General features: G+C 44.9%; 1 protein-coding gene across 5 annotated transcripts in view; it reads right to left on the minus strand.

Annotated features, from left to right (window-relative positions):
* NOL4 (nucleolar protein 4) overlaps positions 1-4695 on the minus strand; it is a 260409-nt gene extending 255714 nt beyond the window's left edge. Inside the window, exon 1 of one of the 5 annotated variants that reach the window (XR_008306611.1) lies at positions 2635-4695. Coding sequence is in view for 2 of the 5 variants with exons in the window: in XM_053248195.1 (XP_053104170.1) it covers positions 2635-2913 (279 nt within the window). In the remaining 3 variants the exon portion in view is untranslated. The other 4 variants (XM_053248195.1, XM_053248194.1, XM_053248196.1 and 1 more) reach the window with 4 other exon arrangements.
* Positions 4696-20401: the final 15706 nt, after the last annotated feature.

Below are 20401 nucleotides of genomic sequence, written 5' to 3' on the forward strand. Positions count from 1 at the left end.
TACTTTGGAGTTTAAACTGTTATTTTATGTATTTTATTAATGTTTTGTTTGCACTGACCAGAATTATTAAAGCCCATTGGTTCCAACCTATAGAGACTTTTCAAGCATTAGAAAAAGTTTTCAATTAAACAGGGCTGGAAGTTAATGTTTCTGTGTACTGTAGCAGTTGATATAGCTCTGTCAACATTCTCAGGAGTGATACATGCAGCAATCAAATTGAAGAGTTCAACCAGGAGTAATGATAAATGACTAAGTTGTTCTATAGCTACTGTAGATTTCTGAGGATGAATGAGACAGGCAGCTTCTGAGAAGTAGGCTGAAGCATCTGTCTATGGTATCAGCAACACTGGATGATGCACATATTTCATTTCAAGGGGAAATTGAAGTCCCTTTGCAAAGTTAACCACTGATACTTGCACAGTCTGCCCCAGACAAAGGATGAAGATATTCCTAAACAACTGCTACATCTTATGAGTAGAGGCATGAAATTTGAGATTTTTATTGTTCAGTAGCCATCTGACTTGCACATGCTTTTTAGTTTATGCTATGGAACAGATTCAGTAAACCACATATTTAGGGTTGTATTCTAAGATTTATCCTCTGGAGCAAAAAGTTCTTCCTCCAGGGAAAGAAAACTTTAGGATATAACCCACTGATACATAACAATGAATATTTTACTTCTGCAAGGAATGCTGAACCACCATAGTATAGATTAATGCACATTGAGTACAATCCAATGAACAGAAGTGCATGGTCACATGCAAAACTACACAGGGTTGTTGTGGCCATTGAATGTAACATAGAAAATGATAAATATTTTGACATGATTATTCTGTTATGCTGCTGATCATTAACAAGATCAAGTATAAACACAGATAGGCATGTACTACATATATAGGGTTTTATAATGCAAGCAGACATAAGTGAAATGTCTAGCAGGTAAGCATATTAAGAGAAATTCAAATCATATAAATGTTACAGAAGCACGAATTAAGTTTACCTGTGGCTTTGGCTGTACTGTAGAGACAGAAATCACTGTGCAAAATACAGATGCCACCTACAAGTCTTTAATAATCCCAATTCCAGTGAATGGAAAAGTGAATATAATCAGTTTAGATACAAAATTATATTTTAGACAGGATTATTCTTTAAATTTTGATATATTTTTAGTTTTACAGCAATAGGTACTTGAACAACATTGTGGTCAGCGGTTTATAGTGGACATAGTCCATTCTTAAAATTAATGGGATTTGCACAAAAGCAGTGCTTATTAGATTGCCCCAATCAAAGAAACTTTCACAAAGTAATATGCCAATCTCCATGTAAAGTCTGTTCCAGCAGGTAGATCTAAAACCCTAAAACCAGAGGAAAAGCAGAGCTGTTTACTGTATTCACTTTTGCAATCCATCCCATCTTCACATTTTAAAGGAGTTATTTAACATTTCATACATATACTTCCTTTCAATAACTGAATAACATAAAATATAATATTCACCTGTTACTGCTGAGCAGAAAACACATGCATAAATCTCAGCATTTCCATCTACAATATGCATGCCACAACATCTCAGGCTCCAACATTTCCTAAGAAATCTTTTCCTGTGTCATCTCGAACATTTCCCCTAGCCCAACCTAAGATCCTGCTGATGACAAAAGTGTGTTTCTTTTCAACCCTAAACATCAAAGGCAAGCTCTTTTCTTACTGCACACATGTCCGCAAATCCAGGGCCTTAGATTACTAGAGGTAAAGTTCAGAACGCAAGAAATGCTACAGGAAGGAGATCTGAAAATGTAAACCTACTTGCAACCAACAGTTCCCATCTTCTGAACTAGGAAATTCTGTAACTCCTCCTGTCACCACCACAACCCAGCATAATAGCACTTCTACGGTCAGATCTGCAGCTAGCTTTTCAGCTTCAACCCCTTGAAAGCTTGCAATACTTCTGGGCTGGCATCAACTGAGAGACTTGAGCAAGCTCAGAGAGAGGGAGAGAGAAAGACCAATTTCTCCCTTTTGGTCATGTGCAAACCTATGGCTCTTTTGTTGATTACCCTGCTCTCCTCCGCTTTCTGCAGTCAGCCAGGCATATCCCTGCTGCTCAGGGGACTCCAGCTAACAATGAAGAGAAAGAAGCCGATAGCCTGGGGAAATCCCCAAAATCCACGAACCAGCCCTCCCCACTTGGCTTTGTGCCAATAAGGATCCACTGGGCTCTATCGATCAAAAATTGTCTTGCATGGGCAGCGCGTGGCTGGAGGACATACCAGAGACACCCCCCTCCCCTTCCAGAAAACAAGACGAAATAATAGATCTCTTGCCCGCCCCCGCCCCAAAAGCAGTGAGAGGGAAAGGAACAGATCTTTCATGTGGGTGCGTGTTGTGTGCATTTGCTATGTCGAAGGAAGGACGGTTCACAAAGCCCTCAGCAGTGGAGAAGATGCCAGGCAAATGCAACATGGGGCGAGTCGGGTGGGGGGGGGGTTGAGATTTGAAAGGGGAGGAGGGGAGGAGAGAACAGCCTGAGCCAACTAGGGGGTGGAGGTGGCAGCTATGTGGCGGCGGCGGCGGCGGCAGCTCCCCGCTCTTCCTCCCTGATGTGGCTACAGAACAAGGCAGAGAATGTCTCTACTAACCGTGGTCTTGACTGGCACGTAGAGCACTTGCTTTCCTCCGCCACCAGCAGCACCACCACCACCACTGACCTCGTCCGGATTGCCGAGCTGGAAGCCTTTGGATTTGACCCAGAATTTAAATTTGGCATTATCCGTGGAGCTCGTCTCGGAGCCGTTCAGGAGCTGGACAATCCGCTCATATTTTTTACGAGTCACCGTCTTGGTTTTGCCCGAGTCCCCGTAAGTCCTGAGGCACCAGTCCTGAAACTGGCGGTACATGTCCCGGTCGCCGCTCTCCATAATCCCCTTCCGAGACACACACACACCCACAGCGGACCCGGGCTGGATCTCCCACACCTCCGGGGCACCTGTTCACCCCGGGCTCATGGAGAAGGGAGCCTCTACACCGCTACGATCTAGCCAGGAGGAGGAGGTCCCGCGGCAATCACACCCCCGAGGGGGCTGTTGGGTTTTCCTTCTTCTTCTTTTTCTTCTTATCCCTTCCGCTTTGCTGATGGAGTGATCGGGGTGGACAAGGTGATCAATTCAAGAGTGGTTCACCCGTCCTGATCATTTTTCAACTTGATCCCCACTCCCGCTCTGTAGACCAGGCGAACAGGTCTGGCGGGGCTTGCTTTCCCCTTCTACGGTACGTGATCTGTCCCTTTAATATTGTGCCAGGCAGGACTATCCCCGTGTCTCCAGCAGCGTCGCCTAAAGGGCTGTGCCTCTATGGCACTGAAGACATAGCCCCCGGCTCCTCAAAAAAAAAAGGGGGGGGAGGAAAAGAATGGAAAGAGAGAGCGAGAAAATAAAATATCATGGAGTCGGATTCTTCTCTCTTGGGCATCAGCTTCAGCCTGGATGGTGCAGGTTGGAGGGGGGAGAGAAAAGCCCACCCTCCACCCCAGCCAGCCAACCCTCGGCTGCCTTCCTGTGTCTGTCCTGGAGGACCCTGCTTCTCCCTGAAGCAGCCTCTCTGTGCAGGATGGAGGAAACCACTGAAGGACAAATGGGTCTCTCTTCCCCCTTTTATTCCGTCTTAGGTCTCCATGCTTGGGTGTGAATGTGTTGGGATAGAAAGTTCTTCCCCTGCCTAACAAATCCAGGATGCATCACGGAGAGAAATCTCGACAGATCATCTCAAAGGTTCTTCTTCCAAACCTAAAATTCTGATCACCAAGTCCCTCTCACCCCGCCTCTTTCAAATAGGTCCTAGCAAACTGATTTTTTTTTTTAAGCCAACCTCAAGATATAAAATTCGGTTGGGGTTGGGGACCAAAAGATGGACAAGCTCAGTGAGTCCCAGGAGTCTGTTGGCCAGTGAAAGGCGGCTGTGTGTCGGGCTGAGCGAATAATACGGTGCACACCCCTGTTAGGTTCGTCCGACTTGGGGTATCCTGCGGTCTCCACCGGCTGCAGAGCATTCGAGGAAGTTTGGCGTCCGGATGCTTGAACAGAACCACCGCCACGCCACCCCTTTCCTCCTCCTCCTTCTCTCCTCCTCCCCCCGCCAGATAGTCTTGATTATTGTCCCTCCTTTCGTCACAGTTTCAGCTCTCAGTTGAGATTCCCGTCGTCTTTTGGCCACGCCACGGAGTCCCCCCTCCTCTGCCTCGGGAGCCAAATTCCTAGTGCCTCTCGACGACCCTCCAAGCAGGCAAAAGCAGGCAGCAGCGGCTCCATTCGACACCTATTCGCAGCCCGGGAAAGGGAGTTCCCCTCCTCCTCCTCCTCCTCCTATCTGCCGCGCGAGCCGAGACACACTCCCACACTGTCTCTCTCCGTCTCTCATTGCTCTCGGACCCGTCCAGTCCTGGCTCCTCTCTCTCTCTCTCTCTGGTTGCCGCACACCAATCCCAGCTCCCCTTTTCAGACCCTCCTATGGCTCATAGGGGATAAGGCCGGGGAAGGCACATAATGGTTTTTCCTCTCCCCCATCCCTCTGTGTCTCTTCCTCCATCCGAAAGCCGCCGTGAGGTAAATGAATGGCCCTGGCACCTTGCGCGCGCCGCGCCTCAGTCTTGTCCCAGGCAGGCACTTGCAAAAAAATGGCCAGTGCCCGCCCGCCTCCTTCTCCCCCCCCCTCCCCGCCTCCTCCCTCCCAGCCAGCCGCTCTCTGTTCAGTGGCTCTACTGGAAGGTCTCGCGGCGCAGGAACCGGGACTGACAGCCGGCAGCGCAAGCTGAGCGCGAGCAAAGCTCCTCGCTAAACCCCTCTCTCTCGCTCCCCCTCCCCACTCATCGCCCGCCCTCCTCTGATTGGCCAGTGGGACAAAAGTTTCTGTGGAGACGGCTGAGCAGCGACATGACGGACAGAATTGTCCCATTTAGGGATGCCGGGCAGTGCGCATGCTGCAGGCGGGCGGCTGCAGGTTAGAGAACGCCGCGCAGGCGGGGCTGGCCCGAGCAGCAGGCGGCAAGGTGGCGCAGGGGAGGCTGGAGGAGAAGGAGGCGGCAGCTCCACATCCTCCCCGCCACAGCCAGGTGGGGGGAAGGGGGAGGGGCGTGCGAGGGGAGCGTTTCCATGGAGACTTCTCCCGGTCTAGCCTAGTGCCTCTCTCTCCCCCCTCCTTCCTCCTCTACCCTCCCATCAGATCAGCTGACACATCATTAGCTCAGGACCTAATTATTGCTTATTGGAGCAACAAATGAGCGAGAGGGCCAGCTGCAGGAGGCTCTGAGAGTGTGCGTTGCGCGGGGGGAGCTCCTGCCTTGAGCCCGATGAGCGAAGAGTCCCGAGTGGGTTCTCGTGAACTTGCAGGGCTCCAGGCAGCCCCAGCCGTAGCAACCCCACAGTGTCGCTGCTCCCCCTCCTTCCTCTTCCTTACGACTTTGGTTTACTTAGAGGAGACCAGATGAGGTCCCCAGCTAGACAGACTAGCCCCTGAACCTCTCTTTAGCCCACGGGCATGAAGTCGGAATAACAGCCAGCGAGCGCATCAGTGGTGTCGGCGCGGTAGCAGCTACCTTAAATTTACAAACAAGACAAAACCAGTAAACCACACACACAAGCAAAGCACGTGGCAGATTTCATTGGACCTTGGGGGGGGGGGCATCAGATGGATCTAACTTTCCCTTCTGTTGTCATCTGTCCCCCAGAGGCACGCAGCATTGCCTCTGACAGGACGACTTAATGTCATCCTCGGAATAGTGGGAGTGGTCTTCATTAGGCTGTGTCCCTTCGCACTGTATGATGTTCCTCACCAGGCTCATAGCAGGTGGTGGAAAAGCAGACACTCTAGAGAGTTCAGGAAATCAATGCTTACCTTTCCCATAAAGCTTTTTTGAGCTATAATTCTTGCACTACTGAGGAGTTTCCGCTACTGCAGCCCAACCCAATGCATATTTCCTAAGAAGAAAGTTCCATTAACTTCAATGGGACTTATTCCCAGGTGCATGGGACACTTGGCTAAAAAGGAAATAAATTCCTGATTGCAAATCATACTTTTTGTGGAAGAGGGGGGAGGTGTGAGAAAAGTTACACACACTAATAATATGAAAAATATAACTTTTCTCACACTTTGAAGTGTGAGAAGAAAGGTCTATCACTAGTCACCCATGTAACCTCATCAGGCAAGGTTAGAGAGAAGAGTGTCCAATGATCATCTCAGCTGCCAGGGAGATTCCTATGGGAAGAGGTGGTCCTCACAGATAAAGAACATAGGCTATTTACAGTGGTGTAATTTGCCCAGCAGGACCACCAGGAAATGAACCCAAATGTGAACTCATCATCCATGCCCACTTTATCACACTCTGAGCTCTGTGTAAATGACAAGGATTTCATATCACTTTCAGGTCCTTGAGGATATTTATGGTTCTTATTTAATTAATATTAATTCTTATTTATATGAAAGCTGGTGCAGCCTAGTGGCTAAGAGACTGACCTGCAAACCAGATCTTCCCAGGTTCATTTCTTGCCTCTGCCATTATTAACTCACTAGGTGGTTTTAGGCAAGTCACTCTCCTCCATTCAGGGATGACTGCAGCTCAGTGGTAGTAGAGCCCATGGCTTGCATGCCAAAGACCTGGTGGCATCGCTAGGCAGGACTGAGCAAGACTCCTTCCTGAAACCCTGGAGAGCTGCTGCCAGTCTGTAGACAAAACTGAGCTGGATGGACCAATTATTTGACTTGGTTTAAGGCAGCTACCTATCGGGGCTTTCTTTTAATGTACAATCTTTAATGTAATTTCCAAGAAGAGGCAGTTTTAGAAGAATATTTGTGCTGTTCAAAGATTCAAGTCATGAATAAGTTGTTAGGTGATCAGCAAGTAAAGATAACAAGGAGAAAAGTGAAATGAGTAGTCCAGGCTCCTCTAGAACCTGGACCTGATCAAATATACCCATTTCTCCCCACCCCCACCCCACCCTGCCAAATATGCATCCTGCAGACTCCCCCAGACTCTTCACCAATGAATATAACTCTCTTCTGCAACAATGCTGTCAAATTCTCAGTTCTAAAGATTTGCTCCCGCTCTTACGTAGGCTTATAAATGTCATGGAATGTGACTCTAGGCAACAAAGCATGTGTGCACTGACAAGAAAAGGCACAGGTGTGTGTGGTAGTAGTACATGCGATATGCGCTAATTACACATACCATTGTGGAGTTTTGAATTTTCTTTTTTAAATTCCTGCTAACTATGTAACATCCCCAGCTGTAATATTGAGACAAACATACTTAGCTTGCAGCAGGGGTTATCAGACTTGGCCCCCAGAGATACTGGGCCCCAGGCTTATAGGCAGAGGCGTATCTAGGGAAAATAGCACCTAGGGCAAACACTGAAATTGCACCCCCTGTCCAAACATCTGACACCCGTCTTTCAGATAACTTTACCATAATATCAGCTGAAAAATACAAGTCAGGCTCGTTAATCTATTAATATTTCAAAAACTATTTAGCAGTGGACTTAGCCAGACCAAAAAATGCTGGAAAACTACAAATTTCAGTATGCTGGGGCTCATGAAATACCCAAAGACTATGTGGAGGTGTACTTGGAAAACTAAACAGAAGTGGCTGTCTAATTCTCTACTATGCATCATAGCATCACCATTACATAAGTTTTAAAAATCAATGGAGAATTTGACTTTTCCCAGATACTCTGAAAATAATGAAAGGATATGCAGAGTAAACTGTGTCACTGCTTGGAATATATCCTAGCATTTCAGAAAGACAGTTAAAATGAGAGAAAGAGACCAAGAAACTCCCAGTGGGCCTTCATACTCAGGATTTCACACTGATTCAAAGACAAACTCACCATTAATAGCCATATTATTAAGACATCACATTTAACTCACTTGTCACAAGAAACAAAGTAAGAGCAAATGAATACAATCCTAGCTTATAAGCTTCAGCTCAGTATTCACAAGCCCTCATTCTCTGTACATAGTGCCAATCTGAATATGTGTACAGTGTCTTATATTATATTAATTTTTTTAAAAAAAATTACCTGTAGCCCCTTTGGGGGTCTTCCTAAAGACTGTGGGGGTGGGTTCTGCAGAGGTCTCCTCTCCCCCCGCTGGCCTCTAGGGCCTCGCAAGGACCATTTGAGCATGTGCGATTATTAAAAAATAATCTTTTTTTAAAAATGGCTGCTCAAAACAAAATGGCCACCATGCATGCTCAAATGGCCTCTGCAAGGCCTGGCATGACCTAGGGCCTCACAGAGGCCATTTGAGCATGCACGGTGGCCATTTTGTTTTTGGCAGCCATTTGTTCTTTAATTTTTTTATTTTACAAAATGGCGCCACCCTTCAAGTGGCGCCCGGGGCATGTGCCCTGCCTGCCCTACCCTAGATATGCCCCTGCTTATAGGCTTGCTTTAAGGATTGCATCAAGATAGTACTTGTTAATTGCTTTGCACACTCAAAAGCCAAGTATTAGATAATATAGTGCTGCCATAGGAACATAGGAAGCTGCCTTATACCAAGTCAGACCATTGATCCATCTAGCTCAGTATTGTCTACACAGACTGGCAGCGGTTCCTCGAAGGTTGCAGACAGGAGTCTTTCTCAGCCCTGTCTTGGAGATCCCAGGGAGGGAATGTGGAACCTTCCCAGAGCAGCCCTATCCCCTAAGGGGAATATCTTACAGTGCTCATGCATATATCCCATTCAAATGCAAACCAGGGTGGAACCTACTTAGCAAAGCAGACAGTTTATGTTTGCTGCCACAAGATCAGCTCTCCTCCCTGTCTATGTGAATGGCATTGTACAATGAGTTAAAAGACAGGTCCCTAATGAAAGGGGATCACAATTTAAAACTGACAAAATGGAGACAGCAAAAGATGATGAGGCAGGGATAAATAGGGGAACAGTGTGCAAATATGTCATGTATGCACACTGAGACTAAGTTACAACAGAGTATGGGGCCTAAGGCATTGGGCCAAATCGTTCACAGAAAAGGTGGCTTTGAGGAAGTATATAAAAGAAATAAGAAAGGTGGCATCAGGGGTGTAGTGGAGGGGGGAAGCGCAGGGATGGAGAGACTTTTCAGCTTCTCTGGCTGTTGGGGTGGGCATGCACAGGGGGCTGTCATGGAGGATGCCTGCACTTCTGAATTTGCAACTACATCACTGGGTGGCATGGCAGAGGCACCCTGGGGGGAAATATATAATTTTATTTCAGTCAGAGAACCAAAGCATTTAAGGGTATGCAGGGGAGTCTGTTCAAGTTCGCCTGTAATTGAAGATATTCCTGTTTAGTTTTCATTTAGGCCAATAAAAATGTGTTGACCAGTTTGGCACACCTGAAACCAGCAGGCAGTTTCAAAACAGACTGAGAGAGGATTTTAGAAGCCCAGAAGATGCACAAGCCAAGCAGAAAGGCTCTCTGAGTCTGATGTAACCTGTTACTGACTTAAGGGGTGTTCTGCTATTTCCAGAACAGAACAGAACTCCATCCAGTCTGTATATATGTGTAAATAAACCCAGTATTATAAAGGCACCATAAGTCTGCTGGGACTCTTTTTTCAAGGGAAACCAGAATCCAAGGCAAACCCCTGGAACTTCCCACCACTCGGGGAAGTGAAGCAACTGAGGCAGCATAACAATATTATTATGACAGTTTGTCACTTAACCTTATAGCATGCTAGAAATTTTTTAAAGCCTACAGCATATATGGGAAGTGGAACATGAGGAGGGAGCAGGGAAAGAGGGAACAAAGTATGTTGACCCTGGATAATTACTTAAAATTGAAACATGGCATGTAATGGGGAAACTTTCAGTTTAAATTTTTAAAAAGCAAACCCATTCTCTTCCTTACTCAGACATCTGCCATCCTCATGCTTCCAGATTCCCTTGCTGCTGTCTTAGAGCTATCTGCTCTAGAACTTGGATACTGGGTGGTCACTTTACACTACCTAAAATTCTACACCATGAACTCAGCCAGTCTGTAAGGAGCTTTTAAAGAAACACACTTTTTAAAAAAACAAACATTCTTATGCGGGCCATGAGGTTACAAGGAAATGTTTTCCACAATAAATTTTAACAGCCAGACACTGAGTGAGCACTACAGCAAGGATGAGGGCCTCTGCAATGTACAGAAATACTGTCCTCTTCCACTTCCTCAACCAGGCTGCTTATTTTCACTGTCTGCTACACTAGATGTAAGTGCTATTGCTATAGATTTCAGCCTTAAGCCAACAGATCCCTTTGTTTTTCCTACTGTTTTCCAGTTCTTGAGAAGGGAAAATTAAAGAAGCCGGACAATCCAAAATGCATTTTAAAAATTGGGGCTGCTTTTTAATCAGTTGATTGATTGGTAAGCAAAAATCAGATTTAATTGGTGATTGATGGGGACAGTCAGATTTTAATCAGAAGGAGAGAAGGAAGGGCATACTTATTTTTGACCTTTTTTGGCTCAGATGTTTTAGTACAGGTATGAGAAATATGTTCTGTTCTTCATGTGCTATCATGTTATAAGTCTGAGCCTTTTGGAAGGGCGGTATAAAAATTTAATAATAAATAAATAAATAAATAGTTATTTCTCACTGCAGCATTCAAAATAATCAGGAAAAAAGCATCTATATTAATATCACTATATTTAGTGAAATGTGCATTTATTTAAAATTTAATCAATTAATTAGTGGGCAGGCATAGTAAAGCTCCTCCCAGATATTGGTTTGATACGTTCATGAGTCATTCTGCTTTGGGCCACTTAGGGCCAAGCTACAAGCCACCTAATGGCACAGTGGGGAAATGACTTGACTAGCAAGCCAGAGGCTGCCGGTTTGAATCCCTGCTGGTCTGTTTCCCAGACTACGAGAAACACCTATGTCGGGCAGCAACAATATAGGAAGATGCTGGAAGGCATCATCTCATACTGTGTGGGAGATGGCAATGGCAAACCCCTCCTGTATTCTACCAAAGACAATCACAGGGCTCTGTGGTTGACAGGAGTCGACAACGACTCGAGAGCACACTTTACCTTTTACCTTTACATGTGATGTTTAAAGTGTTATTAGGCCTGATCGGCTTAGTCAATAGCAGACAGATTGAGACACCCACCTGACCAGGGACTGTTGAGAGCAGAGGGCCTTTCACACTTTCCCCTGCCACAGTCTCAATCTCCGGAGCCTCTCAGTCCAGTTATTTACCCGGGGGGAGCTCCCATGTACCACCACTCCTGTTTCTCTTGAACTTTTTTTCCAGGACTTACAGTAATGAGTTGTTTTAAGCTGCATTCAAGGTATGGTTCACAGCAGCATGTTTCAAATAATAGTTCAGATTCTGTCCAGGCTGGGGAACAAATAAAAGCTCAGTCTGGTTTCTATTCAGATTCAGCTCCCCAGGTTCAGCCCTCCTGAAACTGTGAGAGCTCATGATTTTGAGGATTCCTATTCAGCAACTCAAAGTGTTGCGGTTGAAAATTATATATGGTCTGTTTGTTTAACTATTGTATTATTTTGCTGTTGCCTTCCATGTTCTCTGTATGCAGCAGCATCATGAAAGTCTTGTTTAAAAAACACATAGAGTACAGCTGACAGCAGAATGTCTTTCAACAAGAATGGCAAATTCCTCTGACAATTTATTTTCTCATGAAAAATTGGCAGAAATTTCCAGTTCAGGAAAGCTTTTAACTATGGTTACATTTTTACGCCCTTTCCCCTCCTGATTTTGAAGGCCAATAAGAGGGGAGGAGAGACTGTCAATCCTCTCTTTGTTTCAGCTCAACTGGTCCTCTGCCTCCATAGGGAATCTAAAAAGAGTTTGCTGCCCTGTGGTGTAGCAAGAAAAGACCATTAAGCCATCAGCCAATGCAGAGATTGTGTTTGTCAGAATTTGAGTGGCCAGTTGTGAAATGGACCTTTGCCCATCCTGGTTGGTGAAAGCCAGCTGGAAGGAGCTGAGCTCCATGCTGCCTGGCTGAAGTTATCAACATTTTCCTTTGAGAGGACAGGGTACTAGTCAGCATCAGATCTGCAGTTGATTTAAAAAAAACAAAAAACAAATACCAATACAACAGCCACACACCATCTAAAATCTGTCTTTCCCTAAGAAAGGTTGTTTCAGACATTGTCACACTTAGATATTGCATAAGCTTTCTGGAATCTTGCAAGCCTGTGTCTTTTAGCCAGGTATGGAACAGAGATTGTGGTTTTGGTCAGTTATCTGTGCCTAGAAATTGACATTGTACCCCTTGGACGCTGTAAGCTTTCTCAGCAGCTTTTCACACATCAAATCACACGGTATTGGTGCATAGTAATGGGACTTGGTAGTCTTACACAGAACTGTTCTTGAGTGGCTATGTTCATTTCTGGTGAGAAGATTGCAGTGGGTAATAATTGCAGTTGTTCAATAAAAATTGAACAAACAAAGATAGTTATTTGAAATTCTTCTCCCACCTGGGATCTATCCCTAGGGATCCAGCCTACTCCTCTTCTGCTATATATATATGCTGAGTGAGATTATGTGGATTTGTATACAAATTGTATATAAATTGATCAATCAATCAATAAAACCATACACAGAGGACATTGAACTATGTCCTTCCTTTTTTTCACCCAGTCCAGGTTCTGAAGTTGTCATGCTTATACAATGTCTACCCATAGTAAGCGATAATGGACAATGAAATTCAGATAAGACTGAAGTAATGATGGGCAAACATATCTTTAGAGTGATAGGGACATTTTTAAACAATGGGACAAAAGTACCATTGGAATTCAGTCTTCCGTGGTCACTCAGTATTTGTATCCATTGGGCCTATTAACCACCTCTGAAGATTCAGGTTGTTGATGGTTAGGAACATCCTTCATCTGGGAGGAATTTCCTTTATTTCAAACACAGGCCTGAATGTCATAACTCATGCTGCCATAGTCTCAGACTTGGATTACTGGGTCATACTCTTATTGTAGACTGTGAAGAACACAGCTGGTACAATACCTAACAGTGTCTGGACAAGGATAGGTGCGCAGAAGCACATTACTACAAGCTGTGTAAAACCTTCCTGGTACAAAACAAGGTTCTATTCTGACCTGGAAATATCTGTTTTCTCCTCTGTATTCCATTTGTGATCTCCAATACTAACCAATTCTATTCCCTTGATTGTGGCATCTTGATGCCCAGTTGACACAATATAACAAAGGCCCATAGACAAAAGACATCAATGACTGCTCCTCAGCTGTGAGATTCTCTCACCTTGGAGGCAGACTTGCTCAACTCCAAGGCTGGGCACATTTCAGAAGTACTGAAAGAAATATTTTTAGAACTAAAAGACTTTTAGTACTGAAGTATTGAAAGTACTTAAGTACTGAAAGACATTTACTGACCTAGTAGGTATTATCTGTTAGCTAACATGTAGGGAATGTATTCTAAATACAACTGAGATCTAAGATAATGATCTCAAAACTGTGGTGCACCTCTAGATTTGACTACTGCAATGACTCTATGTGGGGCTACCTTTGTATGTAGTTTGAAATTTTCAGTTAGTTCAAAATGCAGCACCCAGACTGGTCTGGGTGCTCAAAGAGACCATATTATGCATGTTTTAAAACAGTTGCAGTGGCTGCTGATATGTTTCCGGGCAAAATACAAAGCTCTGGTAATTACCTTCAAAGCCCTAAGCAGCCTAGGACTAGGTTACTGTTACCAGCTGAACTTATTCTGCCTGCTCCCAGAAGACTCCCTGGTTGCAACTGAATCTCCAGGCTTGGAGACTGCACTTTTGCTATGCTCAGGAGCTGCACCACAATGTGAGCTCCCAGTCTATGTCATACATGGGGACAAGACGCTTAGTTGGCAGTGGACTGGTCGTCCCTAGATTTGACTACAAGCCCTACAAACTGGAAAGGGGATTAGCTTCACACTCTCTATGAGGTGTGTTCAGCAAAGCAGACTCCCAGGACTAGCTACTGCAAGTGTCTGGCATCTAAGATCATTTCAGCCTTGGAATGAAATCTAAACTCCCCTCTTCCTCTCAAAAAGAGACAATACCTGGCCAACAGGCCAGGGAAAAAAGACAGATAAGAAAAGTGCAACTGCAGCCTCCATTACAATAGGGATGAGTTAGTGATGTAACTTTGAAGAGGTTTCACAAAACGTATAATCAACTTGTGAAATTTTCTGCCATGAGATGTGGTCACAACCAACAACCTGGATGGCTTTCAGAGGGGTTTGGATAACTTCATGGAGGAGAGGTCTATCATCGGCTACTAGTCGGAGGGCTACAGGCCACCTCCAGCCTCAAAGGCAGGATGCCTCTGAGTACCAGTTGTGGGGGAGTAACAGCAGGAGAGAGGGCATGTCCTCAACTCCTGCCTGTGGCTTCCAGCAGCATCTAGTGAGCCACAGTGCGAAATAGGATGCTGGACTAGATGGGCCTTGGGCCTGATCCAGCAGGGCTGTTCTTATGTTCTTAGGTGCCCATTGAAACTCTTGATAGAGTTATTAGGAAGCCCTTCCCAGCACAAGATATTCTTTAAATGCACCTTCACACTCCAAATGTCCTCACAATCAGCCTTGAATGCCATAGGTGATTCACACACATTCCTACCCAGGAAGGACTAAGACAATGCATTCCAAAAAAAGGTTGTCTGGGATCCCCTGTTCAGCAGAGCAGGACAAAAGTCAAGTGCCCTCAAGGCACATTTTGGGATATAATATTATCCCAAACTAAATATTATGCTTGGTTCACACCTGTGTGGAAAAACAACAGTTGTGTATTTAAATTCTCCCCTCTCCCACCATAACATCCAGTCCAATTTGCCTCTGCCCTGACAGCAAAATGTTATGTGTTTCTCCAGCTCTGTTTCACATCACTGGCAGTCACTAGTAACAGTGGGAAATGCAGAATGGAATGACATCAGGACCCAGAGGTAAGTTGTTCTAAACATTGTGGAGAAGAATAGGGAACTAGACAACAATCCTTTGAAACAGGCCACTATTATTTCACTTGGGAAGTTTATAGGAGTTAGAAAACAATATCTACCAAGTCCATGGCTAATACTGTATGTACTGCTAGACCAGAAGGGCTTTGATTCTAATCCCAGCATATCTTCAATGCAGCATTTCCACTCAAATTTGAATTATTATCATTTAACTATTTTGAACTTGGAACACTATCTATCTATCTATCTATCTATCTATCTATCTATCTATCTATCTTTTCTACTAGCCAAACTTTTGGACTCAAGAAGCAATTGAAATAGTACATCTGAATCCTGGAATCCTTCACAGGATCACTATGATGATGGCTTCCTGAGGAATTTTGAATTTTCTGGCGAAAGCCTTGACTAGCAAGCCAGAGGTTTCCAGTTCAAATCCCTGCTGGTATATTCCCCAGACTATGGGAAACACCTTTATCGGGCAGCAGCGATATAGAAAGATGCTGAAAAGCATCATCTCATACTGCGCGGAAGATGGCAATGGTAAGCCCCTCCTGTATTCTACGAAAGACAACCACAGGGCTCTGTGACAGCCAGGAGTTGACACCAACTCGATGGCACACTTTACTTTTAATTGACCTAATGGCACAGCAAGGAAGCAACCTCCCTAGAGAGCAGGAGGCTGTTGGTTCAAATCCCCACTGGTGTGTTTCGCAGAATATGGGGAACACCTATATCAGGCAGCAGCCATATAGGAAGACGCTGAAAGGCATTATCTCATAAGGCACAGGATATGGCAATGGTAAATCCCTTCGGTACTCTACCAAGAAAACCACATGGCTCTGTACGGCACAACCTTTCCTTTCCTTTAATTGAGGTTCACTTCACACTTTGGCCACATTTGCATATAATGCAAAACTATAGTTAAATGAGGCAGAGATTTGAGTTTGCGAATGTCCAAATGTATGCAATTGCGATTTTGCAGCAAGAGCAACCTGCGGTTTGCCTCACCAAACTCCAATTTGAAACCCGCATAATTATGTTTTCAAGCTGTTTCTGGAACCATAACCATAGAGAGGCTGGCCCAGAACTACCTGGGATCATGCCCATCCCATGCCTGGAGTTCTTCTCCAAGCACTTGCCCCGCCCCTGTCTCCTATCTAAGAAACTTCACTAGCAACAGGGACACCGCCACATCTACTCTCAAGCTTCCAAGCCTGTCAAACAGGAGAGTCACATGGGGGCATGCCCTCTTCCCACTCTGTCCCTTGTTCCTCCCTCCTGCCAGTCAAGAGAGAAAGGGGACGGGATGGTAAGATTGGCACTGTGTGCTCAGCTCTCAAGAAATGAAGCAATAAAGATGTCTGTTCATAAGCACATGCAGTAGCACTGGCAACATGAACACAGCAACCCCATCAAATTGCTGTGGTGGGAACATATGGTAGGGCTGCGATACCAGGGGTTGGGTTTAAAAGGCAGCCCCACCCAGGAATTCTTGAATGGCTCAGCTCTATTTTTTGTGCAATGATGTTGGGGAAGGGGGCCACAGCCCCTTCCCCTTGGGCTAACACATGTGGTCCCTTGGCTTACTCATGAGAAGAGCCAGGCAGCATGATCAGCATTGCCTCAAGTGAAAGAAGCAATTCTACATGTGTGATGATGACTAGGGATGTGTGAATCATTTTGAGGTCAAATCGATTTGACTTTAATCTGGTTGATTTGAGTTATTCAACTTGAAATGAATCTGCCTAGTCACCCCTGGCCAAATTTGAGCTCAAATAGAATCTCCCCAGATTTTATTTGAATCAATTCAAAATTCGAGTTTTCCTTGTTCATTCCCCCTGTCCCCCAGCTGCTGCTGTTGTTGTTTAAAGCTAAGCTCTAGCCCTTGTAGAAGTGGAGTTATGGAGCAAAACGTGTGGTCACTATTTCTGAAGTGTTGTGACTCTTTCATGTGTAATAACTTTTCCTCATAATGAATCGCTATGAGTGTGCATTACATACCAGAGTCTAAACACTTCAAAAATTCCTTTTTAAAAAACTGAGTACCCCACAAGCTTGCAGGATGGGAAGGGGTAGTTGGTACATGGGGTGCCACTAATTTCACCACCACCACCCTCAAGGCAGTGAGGTACTCAGTTCTTTTTTTTTTTTTTTTTTTTTGAAATTTTTGAATTGTTTAGACTCTTTAGTGTGTAATGAATCCATATAGGAATTGATTATGAGGAAAAGTCACTATACTACCATTGAAAGTGGGTGGCATGGTTCTAGTGAAAAGCCTTTGGCCTTGGAACAAACTGTCACTGCCCTTTTATCCTGCAACATATCAAATAATGCAGATAATAGAACCATGCTTCGAACCATGCTCTCCAACACGCTTTGAAACTGGCCTCTTAGTATATGGAAGAACTACAGGGGCTGAAGTGGTGGCGTAGATGACTAGAGCGCAAGTGGAAAAAGACTCGACTCATATCCAACAGATTACTGCATAGAGTGCATTTGAAGATCTATGCTCAGGCTAAATGTGCGGCAAAGAAACAATTCCTTTCCTCCCATATCGCGTCAGTAAGTTCATGTCCAGTGGAGTTGTTCAGGGTTGTGAAGGGGCTAATGTGTGCCCCTTCCCCCTTGAATCAGTACTTGGAACCAACAATTACTCTCTGTGATGTTTTAAATGAGTTGTTTGTGGACAAAATCTCTCGTATTTGGGCTGACTTAGATTCAAACTCCACAATTGTTACAGAGTCTGATGCTGAGGTGTCCAGCAGCTCATCTTATGTAATTACCCTGGATCAATTTCAGTTTGTGACTCCTGAGGATGTGGACAAGTTGCTTGGAATGGTGTGGCCTACCACCTTGCCCGATGTGGCTTATGCTATCTGGCAGGGAGGCTGTTGTAGAGGGCCTGGTAGAGATTATAAATGTTTCTCTGAGGGAGGGCAGGATGCCTCCTTGTCTTAAAGAGGCAGTCATTACACTGATTCTGAAGAAGCCTGCCTTGGATCCCTCAGAGTTAAGCAGCTACAGACAGGCCCGTTTCCAACCTTCCATGGCTGGGCAAGGTGAGTGAGAAGGTGGTGGCCTCCCAGCTCCAGGCAGTCTTGGAGGAAACTGATTATCTAGACCCATTTCAAACTGGCTTTCGGGTGGGCTATGGGCTGGAGACTGCCTTGGTTAACCTGATGCATGATCTCCAATTGGGAATTGACAGAGGGAGTGTGACTCTGTTGGTCCTTTTGGATCTCTCGGCGGTTTTCTCTACTATTGACCATAGTATCCTTCTGGAACTTCTGAGGGTATTGGGGGTGGAAGGCACTGCTTTGCAGTGGTTCCGCTCCTACCTCACGGGCAGATTCCAGATGGTGTCCCTTGGAGACTGCTGTTCTTCAAAATCTGAACTTCCCTATGGTGTCCCTCAGGGCTCTGTATTGTCTCCAATGTTGTTTAACATCTACATGAAACTGCTGGGAGAGATCATCAGGAGATTTGGTGCAGGTGTTATCAGTATGCTGACACCCAAATCTACTTCTCCATGTCAGTCTCATCAGGAGAAGGCACAACCTCCCTAAATGCCTGCCTGTCATGGCCCATACCTCTGAGTCAGAAGAATCAGAGGAGGAGCAGGAGGAGCCTTATATCAAGCCGACGCAGTTTCTACAGGTGAAACTCGGAAAATCAGAATATTGTGCAAAAGTCCATTAATTTAAGTAATGCAAATTAAAAGGTGAAACTGATATATGAGACAGACGCATTACATGCAAAGTGAGATAAGTCAAGCCTTAATTTGTTATAATTGTGATGATCATGGCGTAGAGCTCATGAAAACCCCAAATCCACAATCTCAGAAAATTAAAATATTACATGGAACCAAGAAGACAAGGATTGAAGAATAGAACAATATCGGACCTCTGAAAAGTATACAGTGTACTGTGCTTGACTGGCCAGCAAACTCGCCTGCCCTGACCCCATAGAGAATCTATGGGGCATTGCCAAGAGAAGGATGAGAGACATGAGACCAAACAATGCAGAATTGCTGAAGGCCGCTAATGAAGCATCCTGGTCTTCCATAATACCTCATCAGTGCCACAGGCTGATAGCATCCATGCCACGCCGCATTGAGGCAGTAATTGCTGCAAAAGGGGCCCAAACCAAGTACTGAATACATATGCATGCTTATACTTTTCAGAGGTCCGATATTGTTCTATTCTTCAATCCTTGTCTTATTGATTCCATGTAATATTCTAATTTTCTGAGATTGTGGATTTGGGGTTTTCATGAGCTGTACGCCATGATCATCACAATTATAACAAATTAAGGCTTGACTTATCTCGCTTTGCATGTAATGCGTCTGTCTCATATATCAGTTTCACCTTTTAATTTGCATTACTGAAATTAATGGACTTTTGCACGATATTCTAATTTTCCGAGTTTCACCTGTAAGTCAACACTGTCAGCAATGTTGCCTATTGCAGACAGTGTTCCTCGTGCTTATAATTGTTCAACCTTTCTTGTTTCAGCCTGTTCTTGTTCTGTTCCTTCCTTGCTCCTTTATTTCAGTTATTGCTCAGCTATCGTAGAGGGGGGTACCTAGTTTAATTTCAAGGGGACTTTATTTTGTTTCTACTACTTTATCTTTGAGAGTCATCCTTTGCTTTTGTCCGTGCAGCTAAGCTGCTACTTTCTTATCTACAGAATTTCTATCTTGACTCACAGAAGTGGAGCTGGAGGGACCATAAATCCTGTTGGGTCAGCCATGCCAACATATTTACAACACTGCCTGGAGGCAGTAATGGGCTGGATGAGGGATAACTAACTGAGACTCAATCCAGATAAGACAGAGGTACTTATTGTGCGAGGTCAGAACTTGAGAGACAATATTGATTTGCCAGTTCTGGATGGGGTTTTGCTACCCCCAGAAGGAACAGGTACGCAGTCTTGGAGTGTTTCTGGATCCAAACCTCTTCCTGGTGTGCCAGGTTGAGGCGGTGGCCAGAGGGGCTTTTTATCAGCTTCAGCTGATACACCAACTGCGTTCATTTCTTGAGATGAATAAACTCAAAACAGTGGTACATATGCTGATAACCTCTAGGCTGGATTACTGCAATGCGCTCTATGTGGGGCTGCCTTTGTACATAGTCCAGAAACTGCAGATGGTCCAGAATGCAGAGGCCAGGTTGGTCTCTGGATCATCTAGGAGAGGCCATATTACTCCTTTGTTAAAAGAATTACACTGGCTGCCGATACATTTCTGGGCAAAATACAAGGTGCTGGTTATTACCTATAAAACCCTAAACAGCGTAGGCACTGGCTATTTAAGAGAACACCTTCTTCAGTAAGAGCCCCACCTCCTGTTGAGATCATCTAGAGAGGTTCACCTGAAGTTGCTGCCAACTCATTTGGTGGCTACTCAGGAACAGGCCTTCTCTGCTGCTGTCCCTGGACTTTGGAATGAGTTCCCTGTTGAAATA

Source organism: Hemicordylus capensis, chromosome 4 (assembly GCF_027244095.1).
Source record: "Hemicordylus capensis ecotype Gifberg chromosome 4, rHemCap1.1.pri, whole genome shotgun sequence".
In the NCBI taxonomy this organism is placed as follows: Eukaryota; Metazoa; Chordata; class Lepidosauria; order Squamata; family Cordylidae; genus Hemicordylus; species Hemicordylus capensis.